This window comes from Panthera uncia (genome assembly GCF_023721935.1).
Source record: "Panthera uncia isolate 11264 chromosome A1 unlocalized genomic scaffold, Puncia_PCG_1.0 HiC_scaffold_16, whole genome shotgun sequence".
In the NCBI taxonomy this organism is placed as follows: domain Eukaryota; kingdom Metazoa; phylum Chordata; class Mammalia; order Carnivora; family Felidae; genus Panthera; species Panthera uncia.
In genome coordinates this window covers 76,185,399-76,204,687 of record NW_026057576.1, presented here as the reverse complement: position 1 = coordinate 76,204,687, position 19,289 = coordinate 76,185,399, and the positions used below count along the sequence as shown (strand labels likewise).

The window sequence follows — 19,289 nt, the reverse complement described above, 5'->3', positions numbered from 1 at the left end:
GAAGCCCTGGGGAGGGCCTTTCAGATCTGCTTTCTGGAACATACTCTGCCTGCACTCCTCGGGCCTGATATAGCTGTGAAGTAAGTGTGGACTGAACCGACCCTCCCCAGGGCTGGCAGGGACCTTGGCTAGTTAGTGGCATATGGATGCTTCCTGTAGGAAAGGCCTCGGCTCCTTGTGAATGGTATACGGGCGACAAAACACCAACATATCCTGGGGAGATCACTTTCTTAGAAAGGACTTTCTAAAAAAGATGCCAAGGGTGAGTTTTACAATTAACCAGTATATTTGAATCCTTAACAGAAGCACGTATTTAACGGGAATCAAGATACAACATGTCACTAGGAACTTCTAAGTGGAAGGGGGTGCTGGGCTGGCTCAAGAAGAGCCTGGGCCGCTTGATCTCAGGGGTCAGGGTTTGGGCCCCACGCTGGGCTTAGAGATCACTTAAAAAAAAAAAAAAAACAGAAGGTAAAAACACAAAAACAAAAACAACGTCTAAGATGGAAACTTCTTATTTTTTTAAAGTATTTCAAATTTTTTTAACATTTAATTTTGAGGGGCAAGGGGAGACAGCATGAGCAGGCGAGGGGCAGAGAGAGAGAGGGAGACACAGAATCCAAAGCAGGTTCCGGGCTCTGAGCTGTCAGCACAGAGCCCTACACGGGGCTCAAACCCACGAACTGCAAGATCATGACCTGAGCCCAAGTCATAAGCCCAACCAACTGAGCCACCCAGGCGCCCCGCCCCCTGAGGCGGAAACTTCTTGTTGAAACAGGAGATATTTAGAAAAACAATGAAAGAAGAAGAAAAACTATTTAAATATGACCCCAACATTTATTAAAGGCTAATTTTTAAAAATTCCAGGGGTGCCTGGGTGGCTCAGTCAGTTCAGCACCCGTCTGGATCTTGCCTCAGATTTGTGAGTTCTCACAGTTTGTGAGTTCCAGGCTCACATCTGCCTCTGTACTAACGGCGTGGAGCCTGTTTGGGATTCTGTCCCTCCTCTCTGCCCCTCCCTCGCTTATGCGTGCATGTGTGTGTGCGCCCGCTCTCTCTCTCTCAGAAAAAGTAAACGAACCTAAAAGAAATGAAAAACTTCCAAAAAAAACTTCTTAAAACGTATTTTTGCTATACATTGTAATCGTGTTCTTGTTCACTATAATGGCTCTGGAAACCGAGATGTTAATTTTAAAAAAACTGCAGAAAGTGTTGCTGAAATAGCAAAAGTTCTCAAAAATCTGGAACTATTTGATTAATGTGGTCTTTTATTCCTCTGAAGGAATCCTTCATAGAAGCACAGCTAATTCTGCTGAGTTCCTGAGCTGTTCAAAGCAGCCAGGTTTTCTGTCACATGCACGTATGCACAATGGATTTAGGTCCCGGTGTGTTCTTTCCTTCCTGCAGTCATTCGTTTTGTCCTGCATTCCAGCAGCACTGACTGAGACACATTTGTGAACACAGACAAAATGTTCCCTACCTTCTTCTGCCCTGGTGGGAGGTACAGACAATACAAAGAGTAAAAACAGACAAGTAAATATGCTCACACGTTGGAATGTGCTACATGCCAGGACCAGGAACAACAGGTCACAATAAGTGGTCAGAGAACTCTGTGTGTGTGTGTGTGTGTGTGTGTGTGCACGCACGTGCATGTGTGTGTACATGTGTGTGTGGGGGGGGGATGGCAAGGTGCCAGTTGTGAACTTGAAGGAGGTCATGGGCAAGTCTCTCTAAGCTCCAGTAGAGTCACACACAAAATGATGATGTCAGTAACTATCTCAGAGGAATAAAAAGGAGAGATATTGTATGTAAAGTGGCCAGCTCGTGCTCTGGCACACTGTAATCATGGACCAAATTGGGGGGAGGAATCCAAATGAGAAAGGAAAAGAACAAAATTAATTTTCCAACCCACTGGACATCTTTGTAAGCCAGTATTATACAGGGTTCCCCAAAGCAGCCAACTTTTAACAGCAGAAAATACCAAACATGCATAACTCCGTAATTCATGAGCATTATTCCAAAGGCTTTCAATGTGCTAAAACACAGCAGCTCATAAGCTTCTAGAAAGCTAATGAACCAAACACATTTTTAACATTAGTATTACAGAATTGTTCCGAAGATTTGAATAATTTAAAGGATTTGTGGCAGATTGTATTTGCCAAAACTGGCTTCAGTGGTATTTTCAACCCCACATGCTCTTCCAGAACCTGGAAGCCAGGAGGCCCTCTGTGACTGCCTGCCCCTGATGAATAAACTATGACAAAGGGGAAGCCACCTGCCTTCTGAGGCTGGATCATGGGCAGTACAGCTTCTGTCTGGCTCTTGCACCCTTGGGACACATCTTGGGGGCCCTGATCTTTATGCATGACATCTGTCTACCCTGGAGCAGCCCTGCTGTGAAGCACATGTGTGGAGAGGCCACAGAGATGAAAGAAATACCGGGGGACCCCATCCGCTGTGGCCCTCAGCTGTCTGGGTTTCCCCAGCCTAGACACCAGAAATATCTAGTGAACTGAGTCTTCTGATGATTCCACACCAGCCACCATCTCACCACAGCTGTGGCAGAACCAGGAGGTGGCTTTGCTGAGCCCAGCCAGCTTCTGAGAGAGAACAATATCATGCTTGTTATTTTAAGCCACTGGATTTTGGAGAGGTTTGTTATATGGCAATAGAAAGCTAATGTAGATATCGGTACCTGGAGGGTGCTACTATGAAATTACTTGAAAAGTGTGCCAGTGGCTTTGGAAAATTGGAGGATCCTTGAAGAGCATGTTAGCAGAAGCGTGGTGATCCTTAAGAGTGCTCTTAGTGAGGCTTCAAGGGGAGGGAGAAGATTCTAGAACCTGGAGGAAGCACAGCCCTTTTTATGCCACCACGGAAGGGTCAGCAGCACTGTCACCTGTGGTGGTGTGGAAAATAGAAACCATGCTCTGGGAGGTGGGTGATCTAGTGAAGGAGGGTTGCAGGCAGAGTGCGAAAACTGCCTTCTGGATTATTCTAGCTTCCTCTAGTAAAATGTGAGAGTAAAGACATAAGCTAAAGAAAGAACTAGTAACTATAAAGGAGCCAGGGCTTTCTGGGCTTGAAAATAACATGGCTCTTCACTGCCAGGCTGTCCAGATGGCAAATAATTCCCAAGTGAAGAAGTAACTTCCAAGCAGAGATGAAATCTGGGCCGTTTCCAGGAAAAACAAACATGGGGCCAAGATCATGGCTTTGCGACCCTTTGTTAAGACCTCAGAAAGATTTAAATTAGGGCCTCACGCACCCTTCCAAAGCAGCAAGACCACAGGACTTGTAAGAACATTGAGAGCTTTGCCCCGCAGAACTCCTGGAGAGAGCCCAGAGTAGAGAAGAGATTGTCTCAAAAAAGTTAGTGGCTGTGGCTTTTCACTAGTGGAGTCGATTAGAAACCGACTCACAAGAAACTCACAAAGCTTTTAAGGGAATTGTATCAGCATGCACTGAAAGGAGCAGAGGCGTTACAAAATGGAAAGTTCTGGTGCCTCAAAATTTTATGAGCAGAAAGCAGGCTGAGAGCCCCAAATAAGATGCCTCTTGTGGATCAGGAATTATAAATCGAAGGTGAGCCAAGACTGCAGAACATGGACCTAAGAGTCACAAAAAATCATTTCCAGGCATAGGACTAAATTCTATAGGCACATCACATGCCCAGGTGTCGTACAGAAGTGCCTCGTGCCTCCCAAAGTCCCCGCTCCGGTCAAGGGCATCCAAACCCATCCCTCCAGGTATTCCCCGTAAGGAATAGAGAACCTGTCTTCAGATAGAAGGGGGCATCCTGGAAGAGCTGCTTGGCTAAGCAGCTGTCCCTGAGCCCGGGACACCAGGGTCTGGCAGAGATGGATGAGGTGGGGACTTTGGGTCTGGCCCTGGTAGGGGTGAGGGGATGAGGCTTTGGGGAGTTTGGAGGAGGAGTGAGTGTATTTCAGATGCGGGAAGGGTGTGAATTGTTTTGTCCAGTGGGTGGAATGGAACTGAATTTCCCCCAAATTGGCCACAATAGTGTTTCTAGTCCTATTAAGACTCGGAGTCTGTTTCTCCTTCTTCAACCCAGATGCACCCTTGGGACCGCCTGACAGGTGGAAGCTGGTGAACACGAGATGCACGGCCACTGGGGCTGCCTGGCGCTCTCTTCCTGGAGCCTATGAGCCTTTGCCACACTGATTCTCTACATATGACATCCAGGTACCCCAAAGCCGTCATGCTGCACACACCACGTGGAGAGACCATCTCGAGACAGAGATGCCCAAGGAGTCCTAGTCCTTAACACGGCGGAGGCACGGCGGAGTGCAAGTGACCGGCTTTCGGGTGATTCCAGCCACCAGCCATGGCCTGCAAGCTTCACAAGGGACCTTGACTGAGAACCACCCAGAGGAGCCCAGTGAACACCCACAATCCAAGTACTAGCATTAAATGACTGCATTGTATCTAAATCCCTATGTTTTGGATGAGCTGTTAAACAACAACAGGTAACTGATACATTTCCTCAAGGTTTGCTTTTGATGCAGATAGAATGTTGGGTTTTTTTTTTGTTTGTTTGTTTCATTTTGTTTTTGTATTAAACTGTTATAAGTAGAAGTAGCATGGCTTATTTGGAGGCAATAGAAAGGCTGGCCTCCAAGGCCCCACTGCCTGGGTCCAGAGCATGGATGTGTGACAAGGGACAGATTATATTACCACTGCTCCCCGACTCAATGTTCTCAACCACAAAAGGGTCACAGTGATGGCACCACTCCACTGGGTAGCTGTAAAGATTGAAGATGCTTAGAATAATGCCCAGCACCTAATAGACACTGAGTAAGGGCCAGATTCTATGGTCATCGTCTTCTTACTTGCTACACAACTGGAAATTAACCATGAGTGACCGGCCGGCTTCCGTGGAGCGTGGGCTGGGCTTCGGCAGCACCAGACGACCTGGGGTGCTTTACTGAGAATGCAGACAACGCATTTGCCCGCCCCACCCCATAACTACTGAATTCGATTCTTTGGGGGTGAGACCTGGAAAGCTTTGGTCTTCATAAACTAAAATTAGAAATCCACAGTTGGAGTATTAAAGTCTCATTTGATTTTATGGCTATGTGTGTGTGTGTGTGCGTGTGTTCACACAAATGCTTGCTAATAGTTTGTTTGCAAATATGGATGTAAGGGTTATGAAAAGTGAATTTCTGTTAAGAATTTTGTTTAAAAAAAGAATTTTCTTAACAATTGTTTAGTCATAAGATTTATGGAGAAAACACCTGTGACTCCATCAAGATGCGGTCAGGGAGTAATATTTCACGGTCAAAGGACACCTCTAGGGCAAGTCCTGGTGTCCTAACAGTAGCTTAAGTGTTAAACCCTGCATTCTCAAACTTGACTCTTATCTGAGCTACTGTGCAGTAATCTAGGGACTTATGTCACTTTTAGGTTCCGTTAGGAGATAAGAATGTTTTTAGAATACTTGCCCTTTGAGGGTTTGCTAAGGCATGTCGGTGGCTTTGAAGTTGCCATTTTGCTCAGGACACAAGTTATTTGGCTCTATTCTCACTGAAAGCCAGGGACCTACATATTTAATCTATGAGAAAAAATGAACGAGAAGCTTGTTCATCAAGAAAATATTTGCCTCTGTGTGTGTGTATTCCAATTCTTCCAGTGTGATTTTGCCTAGTGTCAGAGGAAACTTAATGCTTAGTTCGGGACCTCGGACATAAAAGATGTCCAGACTAGCTGCATACATGAGTGAATGTAGCATCAATTTACAACCAGCTACAAATTGGAAAAAGGAAAAACAAAAAACAAAAACAAACGGGGCCTCCCCTGAGCCGTGATATATTGTGACCTTGTTATAACATTTTTTTTTCAGTGGGAGGAGTCCGTAACCTTTGCCGTTTAACCCATCTTACCCATTGGACTGCACCCCACATGCGTAATGTCACTTAATGTCCTTCCCGACCCCTCCCCACTCTCCAGCAAGGGTCAGCCCCCTTGCTTCGCGCTCCACACCATCTGCTGTTTTTGCTGTTACTCTATCTCATAATCTGTTTGTCCACTTATCTCCCCCACTGGTCTCTGTGGCCCTCTGGGGGAGCCAGATCATGGAATATACTGAATTACTATGTGTTGAATGGACAAATGTGTCCATAAGTTGTGAAATCCGCAATCCCGGTCTTCTATATCCAGTGACATATTCTCAGGATGGCGTTCACGGAAGACCTGATTTCTGTCAAATTTCATGGAACAGCAAAACAGAATCAAGGGGCTTCTGTGAAAAATACACTGACAGTCCCAATTCAACAAATCCCAAGGGTAAAATTTGAACCTGGCCAAATTGTGCTCATTTTGATTTATCGATAAGAATCAAATTGTTCACTGAGTACGTATTCAGTGCCTACTGTGTGCCAAGGGCTATTCTAGAATAAAGATGTAAACAAGATAGTGAAAAAAGAAAATTGATAAAATGTTACTTCCAAGTTAAGTCAAAGATGAACTCTTATATCTATGCATATAAGTTGCCTTGTTGAGAATGGAGTTAGGCAGGATTTGCTTTTAAAAATTATGGATTCCTCAAGGTATTATTTCTAAGGAATGGGCTGCTGTTTTCCTTCCTAGTTACTGTTTGCAAAGAACAACCCCAGGCTTTTAAAAAATAGCACAGTTGAACAATGCAGGCAGGTAGGACTACCACACCCCCTCACCCCCCACCCCCCGTGCAGTTGAAAATCTGCATATAACTTTTGACTGTCCCTAAACTTTACTCCTAAATAGCATACTGTTGCAGCCGCCTTACCGATAACATAAACATTCGACTAACACATATTTTGCAAATGTCTTAGGCGTACTGTAGTCTTACAATAAAGCAAGCTAGCGAAAAGGAAACATTACTAAGCAGTTTGAATTTTATACCAATGTTAATCTTATCCTCTTGTTATAAAATAATCTGAGAATTCAGCCTAATGGTTTTCCTTCACCTAAAGTAAGCTAATAAAATTTTTCTCTATTACGACTACTTAAAAGAAAAGTGAAAAAAAAAAAAAACGTTAGTGAGAAAATCAGAAGGAAGAGAAAATACATTTTCAGGATTGTACTGTACGGAAAAACATTCCACGCATAAGTGGACCCACGCACCTCCAAACTGCGTTGTTTCAAGGTCAACTAGACTTGCAAATAGTTGGCTCGAGCTTGCTAATAGCTTGTGCACAGGTGTCAACATTTTCTGGCTTATCAAACTGCTTCATGCTTTCCAGGCACAAAGGTGGTGAAAAGAGTGAGCCCTCTCCAGTGCCTCCCTGTATACTGGCTGTGGTGACTTGGGGCAAACCTATAGGAGAGGCATGTGTTAATAAGAACAGGCCTGGGCACAAGCTTGAATGTAACCTGATCATTGGTTTCTCTAAGATTCTTGGCTCTCATTTTCCAGCAGTTCCCCTTTACCAAAGGACCCCCTGAGCTGACTCGTCGAGTTTTTGGTAGGCCAAAAGGAATGACTCGGGTAAGAACATGACCAGTTGTGGTCCTTTTCTTGTGAAACCAAGGTTCACAGAGCGTTTTATATAGCAATCCGAGTTCCTTCCTGTCTTCTGCAGAAAGATGATTTTGTGACATATTACTAGGTGCCAAAGAACCCAGCGTTGTCCTCACGGTACACACACGAGGCGCGTGGAATCAATGCTGTCTGACAGAAGTTTCTATGATGATGGGAGAATCCACACCCTTGCAGTGTGACTCATGACTGAGGAACTGAGTTTGAAATTTCACTGAATTTAAATGGAAAGAGCCACAAAGAGCTAGAGGCGTCTGGACTGGCCACCTCCAGCTCCTGTCACAAATGCATAAACGGGGCCAGAACCCCTGTGCCAGGCAGGTTTATCTCTGGAGGGTGTGGCCACCATTGCAGTTACGGACTGGAGACCCAGGTGCCTGGGCCCCGCACTGGCCCCCGACTCCTGATCCTACAAAAACCAGCCGGCACACCTGGCCAATCCAATCAGGAAGTTCAATGAAAGGAGTTCATCTTCAACCGCAGGAGATGAGCGGCGGTCGTAAAGTCCACATTAAGAATCTTGTAAGAGGGGACAAATAATGTGATAGCCATCAAAACACTGCTTTAGGGGGTGGCCTCCAAAATGCCAGTTCATGGGGATGTGATCAGCGGGGGAGACCCTGACAAGTGCCTTAATCACATGCCCGCTGGAATTGGGATCCAAGGACTTATGTTTTACATAAAAATCCTGCCATCTCTTAAGTGAGACTTAAGAGCCTGGTGACTCCCACAGTAGTAGGAATTTCAGAGGCTGACTGTGTGGCCTTTCTCTTTCCTCTTCATTAATCTTTTATTCTGTCATCTTCTTTTTTATATATTTTTCTCTCCTATGGTTCTTGAGTAACCATTTTTTAATAGACATTTTTTTACTCCATCCCCAACATTTCCTCACCCTTCATGGCGATGTGCCTAGTGGGCACCTGACGACTCCAGACCCTGAAGCGCAGAGCAGTGGTTTGTAATGTGCACGCACAGAACTTTCTAGAGGTTACAGACTACTCTGCAGCTGACTTACTCAGAGTCACAGAACCTGTGTGCGGTGTTGGAATCTGGGCAGGGAGCCGTCTCACATACACGGCAGCGTTCAACCTCGTTTCATGTTGCTTCGAACTTCTGATGCTATCCTAGTCTATTTCCCTTTCTCCTTGTCTTGTTAGTGTTAGCTTGTTGGGCGCTAATCTTCCTCTTCCAATAAAGCCAAAGGGATCCTTCTTCTCATCTCACCACACCTGTTTCAGCTCCACCCTGTAAATCCCGCGCAGAGGTCCCCAAGTAAGGACGGAAACGGGATGTGTTCCCCTTTTCCAGGGAATGCGTTCACGATGTGCTCAGTCTACGGCCACTTCCAGCCCGTGGGCTACATCAGAGGCCAGTGGCCCTTCACCTCCTGTTCTAACACCGTGTCTGCGCTCACATCTGCATCCACCGAAGCCTGACCTCCCGAGGCCCTCTGGAGCGCTATTTTCACCTTTTGTGGCTGTTCTTGCTGCACGGACGTGAGAAACACACCTGCACTCCTCTCCCCAGACTTAGGAATTTCTCCCACATTGCTGACGCCTACGTAGGATCATGGCATGACTCATACAGTACAATAGTAATGGGATTAGGCTTTAATAAAAATTCTCTTAAAGATCTATTCTTTCTTAAAGCGACCAAAAAAAAAAAAAAAGGCATCTGGGAAGATAACTGGGGCCTTCTCATTGCTCGTTGCCGCCGACCCACGGTCTTCCCACCATGGCATCACCCACCTGCTCCCACACATGAGCGTGTGGTTTTGCTGTGCCTTTGAATCCTGGGCTCATTTGTTAACAGAAGGAATTGTGATCCATCCTGTGTTCAGGTGATACTTCTTAGTGAAATCTAACTCGATATTTCATGCAGAATCTCACACCCCACCCCACCCCGGCACTATCACCCCTTACCCTGTTTATTTTTCTCTGCAGCAGTGATCTGCTAACAGACTTTATCTATTTACTTGTTTATTGCGCTGAGCATGTGTCTTCCCATGCTAGAACGTAAACCCCACAAGGAAAGATAATTGTTTGTTTCCTTTATTACGTACCCCCATGGGCCTACGACAGGCCTAACTTTCGGTAGGTGATACATAAACTCTGTGGAATTAGTGCCTGTTCTGTCAAGGGGTGCTGCCTCGATGCTTCACTATTGTAAAAATTAATCATCAGGCAATACTAAGCCCAGGAACTAGTCGACGAGAGATTTCCTGAGAAAAGACCGTGACTTCCTCCTTTCTTTGCATAAATATTTCTAGGCCACCAACGTAGAAACTTCCCTCAGCTAGACCCCCCAAGTTCTGCCTACTGAATTCTGCCGTGGTGGGATTCTCCTCTGCCTGAATGTTTCACTTTCCACATGATAAAACAGACTTAATTTTTGATTAGATTGTGGTCATAGGGAAGCCTGATGCATTTTTTGAGGATTGTGGTCAGCGAACATCTACGCAGACTAGGACAGACACTCCGGTCAGAGCCCCGACGTCGAGGATGCTGACGTGGGGCCGGCAAGTAAGGAAATGATATCTAAGTGGCTTTTCCCTAAGACGCTTAGAGAACTGAATACATATTATTTATATTTAATGATGAAGAAGTTGCTGGCAAGCCAACAGCTGGACGGATTTCTATTAAAAATATATTAGGGCAATGATACTGCTGTGGGCACTCAGACACCGGAAGGCAGAACATCGGGGCCCCAAACAGGCACTCCCCTCCTCTTCTCCACTGACCTTCACTGGCCGACTCCCTTGCTGCTGCCCATAGGCAGGCGCTCACGGCCTCGTAGGAGGCGCTCAGCCGTGTGGTGGGGTCCCTCTTTGGCTTGGGTGGAGGCTGTTTCCGCGGTGACGGGAGGCCACTGCTGTCATCCAGGCTGGACACCGAGTGCAGGGAAGGAGACCGGGTGGACGGGCCGGCCAGAGACTGGATCAGGCCATCCACCGCCATGGGTACCGGGATGGAGGTGTACTGGAAATGCCTGGGTCCACCCTTGTCTTCGGCTCTTGGGGGAACAACACACAAACAGCGCCCCACCAGAGGGGCCCAGATGCATTATTCAGATGGTAACAATGAAACCGCTCAAGCAGACACAATCACACCGCGGCCGGAGGATTCATGGGTAGCGCTCTGGTTAACCCGGCATCCAGAGAGAGCGGCCCAGCCTTCTGGCCCCAGCTCTATGATGAATGAGCACGGGGGAGATGCATCACGGTGACTTTTTCAAAATCTCACACAAACGCAACCCTTCTGAAGGAGTGCCCCGTTTTCTATCAGGCACTCCCTGAATGAATTTTTCACACTCTGATTATTAAGCAAGTCAGAAAACCAGAATTTCAATCTGAATGATAATTTCGGGGATGATAATATCCATCTTAATAGAGAGTTACTGATGCATCAAATGCAAGGAGTTCATCATCGCCCGTTGGCAAAGAGCAGATACTTGACTTAAAACTGTCAAAAGTTTACATTCCTCTCGCACGCCCTCTCTCCCCTTCCTTCTTCTCCCCTCATGTAAACTCCGTGAACAAATCATTTCATTATGCGCAGAATTATTATTTTTGTTCTGTTACTTCATCTGGTTGTCCAATGCCAAGCGAACCGCCGCTGGGATCCAGTACCTAAATAGAAAAACATTCCTTCTTCCCTTAATTTTACATCAGGCAAATGAACATGTAATCAAATTGGGAAATTGGGGTGGAGGTTTAGTGCCTGCCGTGAAAATAATAAATATTATTCTGGGAGTCAGATAAAATGAATAGTTATCCGGTCTAAAAAAAAAAAAAAATTCCTTCTGGCTTCACATGTCAATGTAATCATGTACTAGTGAGATGTCAATGCATTCATTTTACAAGGAGTCTCCGAGCATTTGTTCTTGTAATTATATCTTTGTGTGGCAGAGCACCAGCCGGGCTGGGATCTACCACAAGGCAGAGCCAGACACCCATGTAGAAAATGAACTAGCTGAAGATGAAAGCGTGGCACTCAGTGAATAATTTGTTTTCCCTGTAATGTTTAATTACAGTTTTCCGTACAAAGGGAATTTTTTTCAGTATTTAATCACTGAGATATTTGAAGCTAATTAGCGAGAGACACATCACCATTTCATCTTTAATAAAAAATCATTTGACATAGGCATTGAAGACGAAGGGGAGTCGTTTTCAATGGGAAACAACCAGATAGCGCCAAGTTCCTGCGGAAAAACAAACATCTGCCCGACGGCGAGTTAGGACCCAGGTCCCTGCCCTCCCAGGGAGGGCGACTGAGGGCCACGGGTGTCCTCGTCATTCACAGACAGGCAAGAGTGACAAACTGGAGGAGGACCAGGTTGCCTCCACATTTCTATTTCGAGCTCAGCATCCGAAGTGAACTTTAAAATCAAAAGCTTTCCCCCAAACCTTCCGTATTGGCGAAGAAAATGTGACAGATTACTAAGGGCAATATAATACATACAACCATTGATTTCACTACTTTTCTGCTTTCAAAAAACAGAATATACCATTATGCCCATTTGGGGGGTCAGATTTCCAGAAGTTTCTACGAGTCACCCTTATATACATAAGATTTGTATAGGGGCACCTGGGTGGCTCAGTCGGTTAAGCGTCCGACTTCAGCTCAGGTCATGATCTCACAGTCTCAAAGTCCACGAGTTCAAGCCCTGCATCAGGCTCTGTGCTGACAGCTCAGGGCCTGGAACCTGCTTCGGATTCTGTGTCTCCTTCTCTCTGTGCCCCTCCCCCACTCACACTGTGTTTCTCTCTGCCTCTCAAAAATGAATAAATGTTAAAAAGAAATTTAAAAAAATGGACTTATATGAAGATGTCAAGCACCAAGTTATATATTTTTGCTACGACAGAAATGTTAGCTGCCTTGAAACTTTGGCCTTGAGATGGTAAGTGATACAAGCATCATAGGGGAAGCGGTGATTATTTCCTCTGGCAAAACTAACACATATAGCACCTATTGCAAGAAAAGAAACCACAAGAGGGGACCCTTTTAGATCTCGAGGAGGTTTCAGATAGCAAACTGTGCATGTATCCACTCTTCTTCCCGTAACCGCTGTCATGTTTGACTGAACTTTGCATTAAGGGCTATCGGAATTTTCTTGGCTCCACAGATCAATTACAAAGGTAATTAAAGTTGCATTCTATCTGCCTTTACCTTTTGGCTCCTTCCTCTGGCTTGTTTCTGGCTTCCGCCTTCTCTTGATGGTGAGTAGCCTTCATTTCGTTCCGGAGCCGGTCATTTTCACGTGCAATGTCGGAAGCGTTCTGAATGACCAGGGCATCGTAGGTCTTCAACCCCATGTCCTCTGTGATCTGCAGGAAGCTGTTGATGGACGTGACCTCTCGCTGTCTGATGCTCCTTTTCTGAAGCAAGTGCTGGCGTGCTAGAAATCCTCTTATAACTTCCATAAAAGAACACAATCAGGGGTCAGCCAGAGGAGCAGAAGTGAAACCCCAGACATGCAACAAACAAAAGTCACAACACATTTATGTTTGAGCAGCTATAAAATAAGACCCGTTTGACTCAGAACAAGAGTTCACAAAACATTCTAATCTCGTATTTGAAAAGATATCGAAACCCAGCAATGATAACACTAGACGCAAATTCCTTAACTCGAGTCCTGACACGTCCACACTTCTTTCCCTAACACAGGCTGGATGTGATGGACTGGATTAAAGTCAGAGGGCAGGAAGTAGGTTCAAACCCCAGAGAATTCTGCAGTGGGGCTCCAAGTGGACCATTTTAGGACCATTATGTCAGAAATGTCTGAGGCTTATGGAAGTAGTCTTCTGACATATCACGTGATGTGTTAACCAGGCCGTGATTAAACTCCTAGAAAAGCTAACACTGCATTTAAGACATTGGTTTTCCCTTGAAATTATAGATCTTAGAATTCAAGCAGATCCTTCTAACCGTAGAAACTTAGAATTGGAAGGGACAGCATCCTAAGGTCACAGGGCCCACATGGGAATCCCTGCACCTGTCCACAGCATCCAGGGGAAGGGGTCATCTAAATCCTCCCAAGCACACGGGCTCCCTCTCTCACTTAAATGCAGAGTCTGTATTTAAGACTCTGGAAAGATATTGTGTAGAAATTTAGGATGTCCTTTCTGCTTTCCGGGGATATGGAGCTAGAAAAATGTGTGAGAACCGGGAGGAATAAGTGGGTGAACATGCTTTGAAATCGTCAGCCTGTCACTAACTAATGGTAAGACTTGCAAATAAAGGTAGTCATGCCCACGATTTTAAAGGTACTTTTCATGTGTTAGACCTTCCATCGTCAAATGTCAAACCCCGGTGATAATTAATACGCCATTAGGTCCATTTTGCACCCAAAGAAAGAGCTTAGTGAAACCAAGAAAACTTCTCTGGGTAAACACGACCAATGAACGGGAGAGCCAGGGTTCAGCTCTCCGTGCTTACATGACAAACTCACTCCTCTCCCTTTGACCATACAGACGCTGCCTTAGCTCTCCAGAGAGCAGAGCCCCAACGGAGGAGTCATAGCAAAGCATGTTTGTGATTCATGTGAGAAGGTGAGTTCTAGCAATGGGCACAGGGTGTAAATGGAGAAGGGCATCTCGTGAGAGAGGGAGCCCGTGTGCTTGGGAGGATTTAGATGACCCCTTCCCCTGGATGCTGTGGACAGGTGCAGGGATTCCTGTGTGGGCCTTGTGACCTTAGGACGCTGTCCCTTCCAATTCTAAGTTTCTACAGTTAGAAGGAGCTGCTTGAATTCTAAGATCTATAATTTCAAGGGAAAACCAATGTATGTAACAAAGATGCTTTATTTTTCTTTATAGTGCATGTCGGGAGCGGGGAAGGCCATAAAACACGAAGTGTTTTAAAATATTCTCTGGCCATAGAAGAATAAATGTGCGGGTTTTTTATGATACTCATTTTGATGCCTTTACTTGATTAGAAGGTGGAAGGAAAGCTGGACACGACTTTCCACAATTATAGCTGCAGAGGCAAATAATGATCAGACATCCAAAGTGCTTAAGGTAGGGCTCCTGGGTGGCTCAGTCTGTTAAGCGTCTGACTTCAGCTTAGGTCATGGTCTCACAGTCTGTGAGTTTGAGCCCTGCATCGGGCTCTGTGCCGACAGTTGAGAGCCTGGAGCCTGCTTCTGATTCCGTGTCTCCCACTCTCTCTGCTTCTCCCCTGCTTGCACTCTGTCTCTTTCTCTCAAAAATAAATAAACATTAAAGAAAAGTAAAATGCTTAAGGCTTTTTTTTTCCTCCCCCAAATGGCAATACTAAATGTTTACCTACTCTGGAATGCAGTTGTATTAAGTGCAAAACAGTCATGCTGAACTAATCTAAAGGGGAAAAATATTAAGCCATAAAAGGTACCATCAGACTTTCAGGATTATAAAATGCACAAGTGTTAACCACGCGACGGGCACGTTGAGAGAGAGAAGGATAAGAATTCAAACTGGTCAGTTTGCTCGCTCATTCCTGTTCCATTAAAACAATTTGAGACATTGACTTTGGAAGGGTGAAGGTGAGGGTATATTCCAGATGTTTAATCTTGTGGAATAAAGGGAAGAATTAATGTGGCTCGGCTAGACTTCTTCTGCCCCAGGGAACAGCAGCACTATTCTCTGCACACACATTCACCAGGGGACTATCACTCTGCCTCCGGGGGATACCATGTTCTCACACTTCATACTGGCGGCCTTTAAAAACCCTTTAAACATGATATAACAGATGCTCAAAATTGGTGTCTTTAATAAGAGGCAACTAGGAAAAATGAATTTGCCACAAATCAATATTGGTCCTCTTGCTGACAATTTAAAAGACTGCTTTTATACACTTAACAGCATGGAGATCTTCACAGACAGCTTTCCTCCAGGACAGAAGGAACACAGAGGGTCCAAAAGAAGCTTCCATGAGGAATAATTTAATATTAAAATGATTAACGTTACAGCTTTCTCCCCAACACCCCCCCCGCAACATTTACAAAAGAAAAATGAGAACGCTTGAAAAACTGGAAATAACTCCAAATTACATACATTTTGAGTAAATTTCACACTAGCAAAAAGTATGGAAGGGGCTGTTCCAAGAGATGTAAAAGTAAAAATCAATAATTAATGCTTTGCATTTAAGAGCCTGTAATTTTAAAGCTGCTTTTATATCCATTATTTCATTTATGTAATCTGGAATTACAGTTTTTATCTTGGTGCCATTTTTTTTAAAGACCTGTCTCAATTTTGATCCCTAAAGGTGAAGGAGTGTCTAGATTTCTGCTTGTTTCTTCAGTTTTGGGTCAGGGGGGTCAGCTTAATCTTTGCCGTTAAATACAAGAGACCTTTCTAGTGAGCATCCCTGATGGAGGAAAATGTGTGTTCTTCTAATTGTGATGTAGGAAACTTTCCAGGAGAATCTGAGACCCTGCTCTATGGATGAATAACATGCCAGCATAAGGACCTCCACTGGCTCCACAGCTCAGGTGTTAGGGCACTGGTCTGGTCCATGGGGCCTCCCCAGCCCGGTTCTAGCTGAGGCTGCAAATGCAGATTCCGATTCTCGAGGTGGTGGGGGCCCGAGCCTCTGCGTTTCTAACCGGCTCGCAGGTGATGCTGACGCGGCAGGGGCTCAGATCGCCTGGCAGGTGGCCATGTGGGGCTCACTGGCCTGGGGCCCCGGCCTTTCCCTACACGGATGAAGGATGACCAGACTGTCATAACCCAGAGAGGAACCAGACTTGTCCAGAGCTGGGGGGAGGGTCTGCCTCCGTCACCTGGGGCTCCCCACGCTGCCCGGCTGACCTCCAGGCTGGTGAAAGTGGCTTCGGGAGACCACGCAGAGAACCAGCCACTCGACCCTGCGGTTTGGAGGACACGGGGGCCGTGGGCCTGAGGTGGGTGCTGGCAGGCACTGACTGCCTGATGGCTCTGCTGGGAGGGGACGTACCTGTCGGGGTCCCAGCCTGTGTTTCTCAAGCACCAGCCTGCTTGTCAAGAAAGAGATGCCTGCTTGGAGTCCTCTATAGAGGCTTGTTTTAAAGCACTGTCTGTGGTGGCTGGGGCTAAGGGAGAATTACAAGTGACTGTCCCAAGGGGAGCTCATGTCACTTCTCAGGGAGGCAGTGCACAGGAGTGCTGAGGTGCTCCCCTGGACTCCAACAGCCTTTCAACGCCTGCAGCCCTTCCAGAGAGACCCTGTGCCGGACCGCACAGGTGCCGTTCGGACAGAAGAGCAGCCCTGTCCCCTCACTCCTCCCTCTCTGTCATCAGCCCCAAGGGTCCACACATACCTGCCCGGACAGGCTGAGAGCCATGCCCACGCCCCACCTGCGGGGCCTGAGCTGGCCAAGAGGGATGGTTTCACCTGGAAGGGAATTCTGAGCTTCGAACGTTACTTGGACTCGACCTGCCAAACTCTGATAGTTCAGGGCACCAGCGTGTGGCAGGGCTTTCTCTCATCAGAAAATGATGGGACCACTTGGAGATTTCAAGCAGGGGCTCCATGGACAGAGGCTCGGAGAGAATAAAACCAGTTTCGGACTGAGTTATGCTTGTGCTGGACATTTCCAAAGATAGCAGGGAGCCAAGCTCATGTCAGCAGGTCCACCAAAAGCTAGCATGTCATTTCTCCTTCTTCAGCCTTTCTTTAAATATTTATTCATGATATATAGTTTAATATAATCATTAAGCAAATTAAAAACTAGTATCTAGTAAGTACATATGCTTTATGGGAAGCATAGTGAAGATTTTTCGAATGTACCCATTTTCAATGGTCACTTGGGTTTTTATAGGAAAAAAAAATCTTTTAAGTTTTTAAAATTAAGTTTATTTATTTGTTTTGAGGGAGAGGGAGAGAGGGCGAGCACAAGCGGGGGGCAGAGAGCAGGAGAGACAGAATTCCAAGCAGACTCTGAACCGTCAGCGCAGAGCTTGAACTCACGAACTCATGAGATCACGACCTGGGCCGAGATCAAAAGTTGGACGCTCAACCCAGTAGGCCACCCAAGCGCCCCTATAGGTACAAAATTCTACATGGAATCTCCCCTACAGCTAAAACGATGCTGTCTGCTATCAAAGGTAACACTCCAATATCCTTGTCACTTCCTAAAGGAAGCTAAGTGTCAGGGATTTCACCAAGGCATATGTAGAATTATGTAAAATGTGGTTTGGTGAATTTGTCTGTTCTGGTCCTCCAAACTCCAGCAGCATATACCAGTGGTGCTGACGGAAATGAGCTAGGACTGTGCCTCATATCTGCGCCTAAGTGCCACACGGTGGATCCCAGTGTGGATTCAAAGGTACATCTTCCTGTCCTGTGCTTTTTGAACAGATCAACAAGCATGAATATTGGCCAGGGGGCGGACACGTACATTGCAAGAAATGAATACTCTCTCTTCCAAATTCCGATTGAGGTGAAAATTTGCTGTAAGATTTCAGATGAAATGACCACCACATAAAGTATGTGCAGTGCGTGCTGGTAGAGAGCTGCCTGAGCCTGAGTGTTTGCCCGGCTCCTCGAAACTGCCCACGCACAGTGTCACGGAAGGGGCCCGCTACCGTGTGGATCCCACCGACATTTAACTCGAGACGCACTAAATGATTCTGTATCTCACGACTCAAAGACATTCAGAAAGGTTAGTGTGTAATTGTTACCTTTTTGGCAGGTTATAATTTTCCTCTGCAGCTGTAGGCACAAATCATTGAGCTGGCCGGCGTGCCAGTATTTTAGAAACACTTTTCGGACTCCCATCTGAAACACAAACAGCAGGGAGACATTAAACAGCATGAAGATGCCAAAAATAATGATGGAAAACAGTCAGGCAAGAGATTTTTCCAGGAGAGGATTAGAAGGAACAAAGCTAACAAAATTAATGCCAGTACATCTTCCTTAATTTTTTTTTTAATGCGATTGCATTCACTCGCAATCCCAAAGGTTTTATTCTAATAAGTGTGTTTGCTGTGTGCACACAGGGTCGCTAATGTTTCCCAATGGCCGCACACTGGAGTTGGGACGGCTGCCCCACGCAGTGCTGGTGAGAAACACTGGCCTCGGTTCCAGCAGGAGAGAAGACCGTTCCTGTCAATGGTCGATGAACGCTCATATCACAGAGTCAGAGACTTGTCCTCCCTTTACGATTATTTTCCTTTTTCAACTCAAAGCAGGTTGAGTCCATGAAAAAGGAAAACAATAAAACAAAAAGACCAAAACAACCCCAAAAAACAAACAAAAAAAACCCAAACCCCGTAACACTGACATACAGAATTGTTGCCACTCTTTGTTTCCACCACCCCCTATGTGATTATAAAGTGGATGTGTAGATGACAACGGTTGTAGAGATGTAGCACAAAGGCAAAAGTCTCCACAAAGCCATCAATTGGCGAGAATCTTCTAGGTGATCGTGTGAACAGTAACACAACGAACACTTCTCGCCAGAGCTTTGAAAAAGTGTGTCGCCAAGTCGGCTTCTACAAAAGCCTTAGCGGTCTGCAAGCTGGTCTGGATGCGCTGCGATGGAGGAAGGCAGCTGTCAGAGAAAAGTCTTTAAAACCACAGAACAATCGACCACATCCATCCATTTTTAAAGACATCTTCTTGTGTGTTGTGCATGTTTTCTACAAATTCGCAGAATTGAGGTAGGTGTGAGGAATCCCTTCACGACGTAAATTCCCACAGCCTCTTAGGGGAAGCAGGCGTGAATAATTGCAGAAGAGCCCAGTAAGGGCTAACATGAAACGCCACAGAAGCTTGGAGGGGATCTTCTG

The 19,289-nt window shown here is 45.8% G+C and overlaps 1 protein-coding gene across 1 annotated transcript in view; it reads right to left on the bottom strand.

Moving 5' to 3' along the window:
- The window catches only part of MYO16 (myosin XVI), a 458,605-nt gene that overhangs the window by 64,934 nt on the left and 374,382 nt on the right, over positions 1-19,289 (bottom strand). Inside the window, exons 28-30 of the mRNA XM_049647209.1 lie at positions 18,180-18,276; positions 12,709-12,955; positions 10,281-10,552 (exon numbers count right to left, since the gene is read on the bottom strand). Coding sequence (XP_049503166.1) covers positions 10,281-10,552; positions 12,709-12,955; positions 18,180-18,276 — 616 coding nt within the window. The remainder of the gene's footprint in view (positions 1-10,280; positions 10,553-12,708; positions 12,956-18,179; positions 18,277-19,289) is intronic.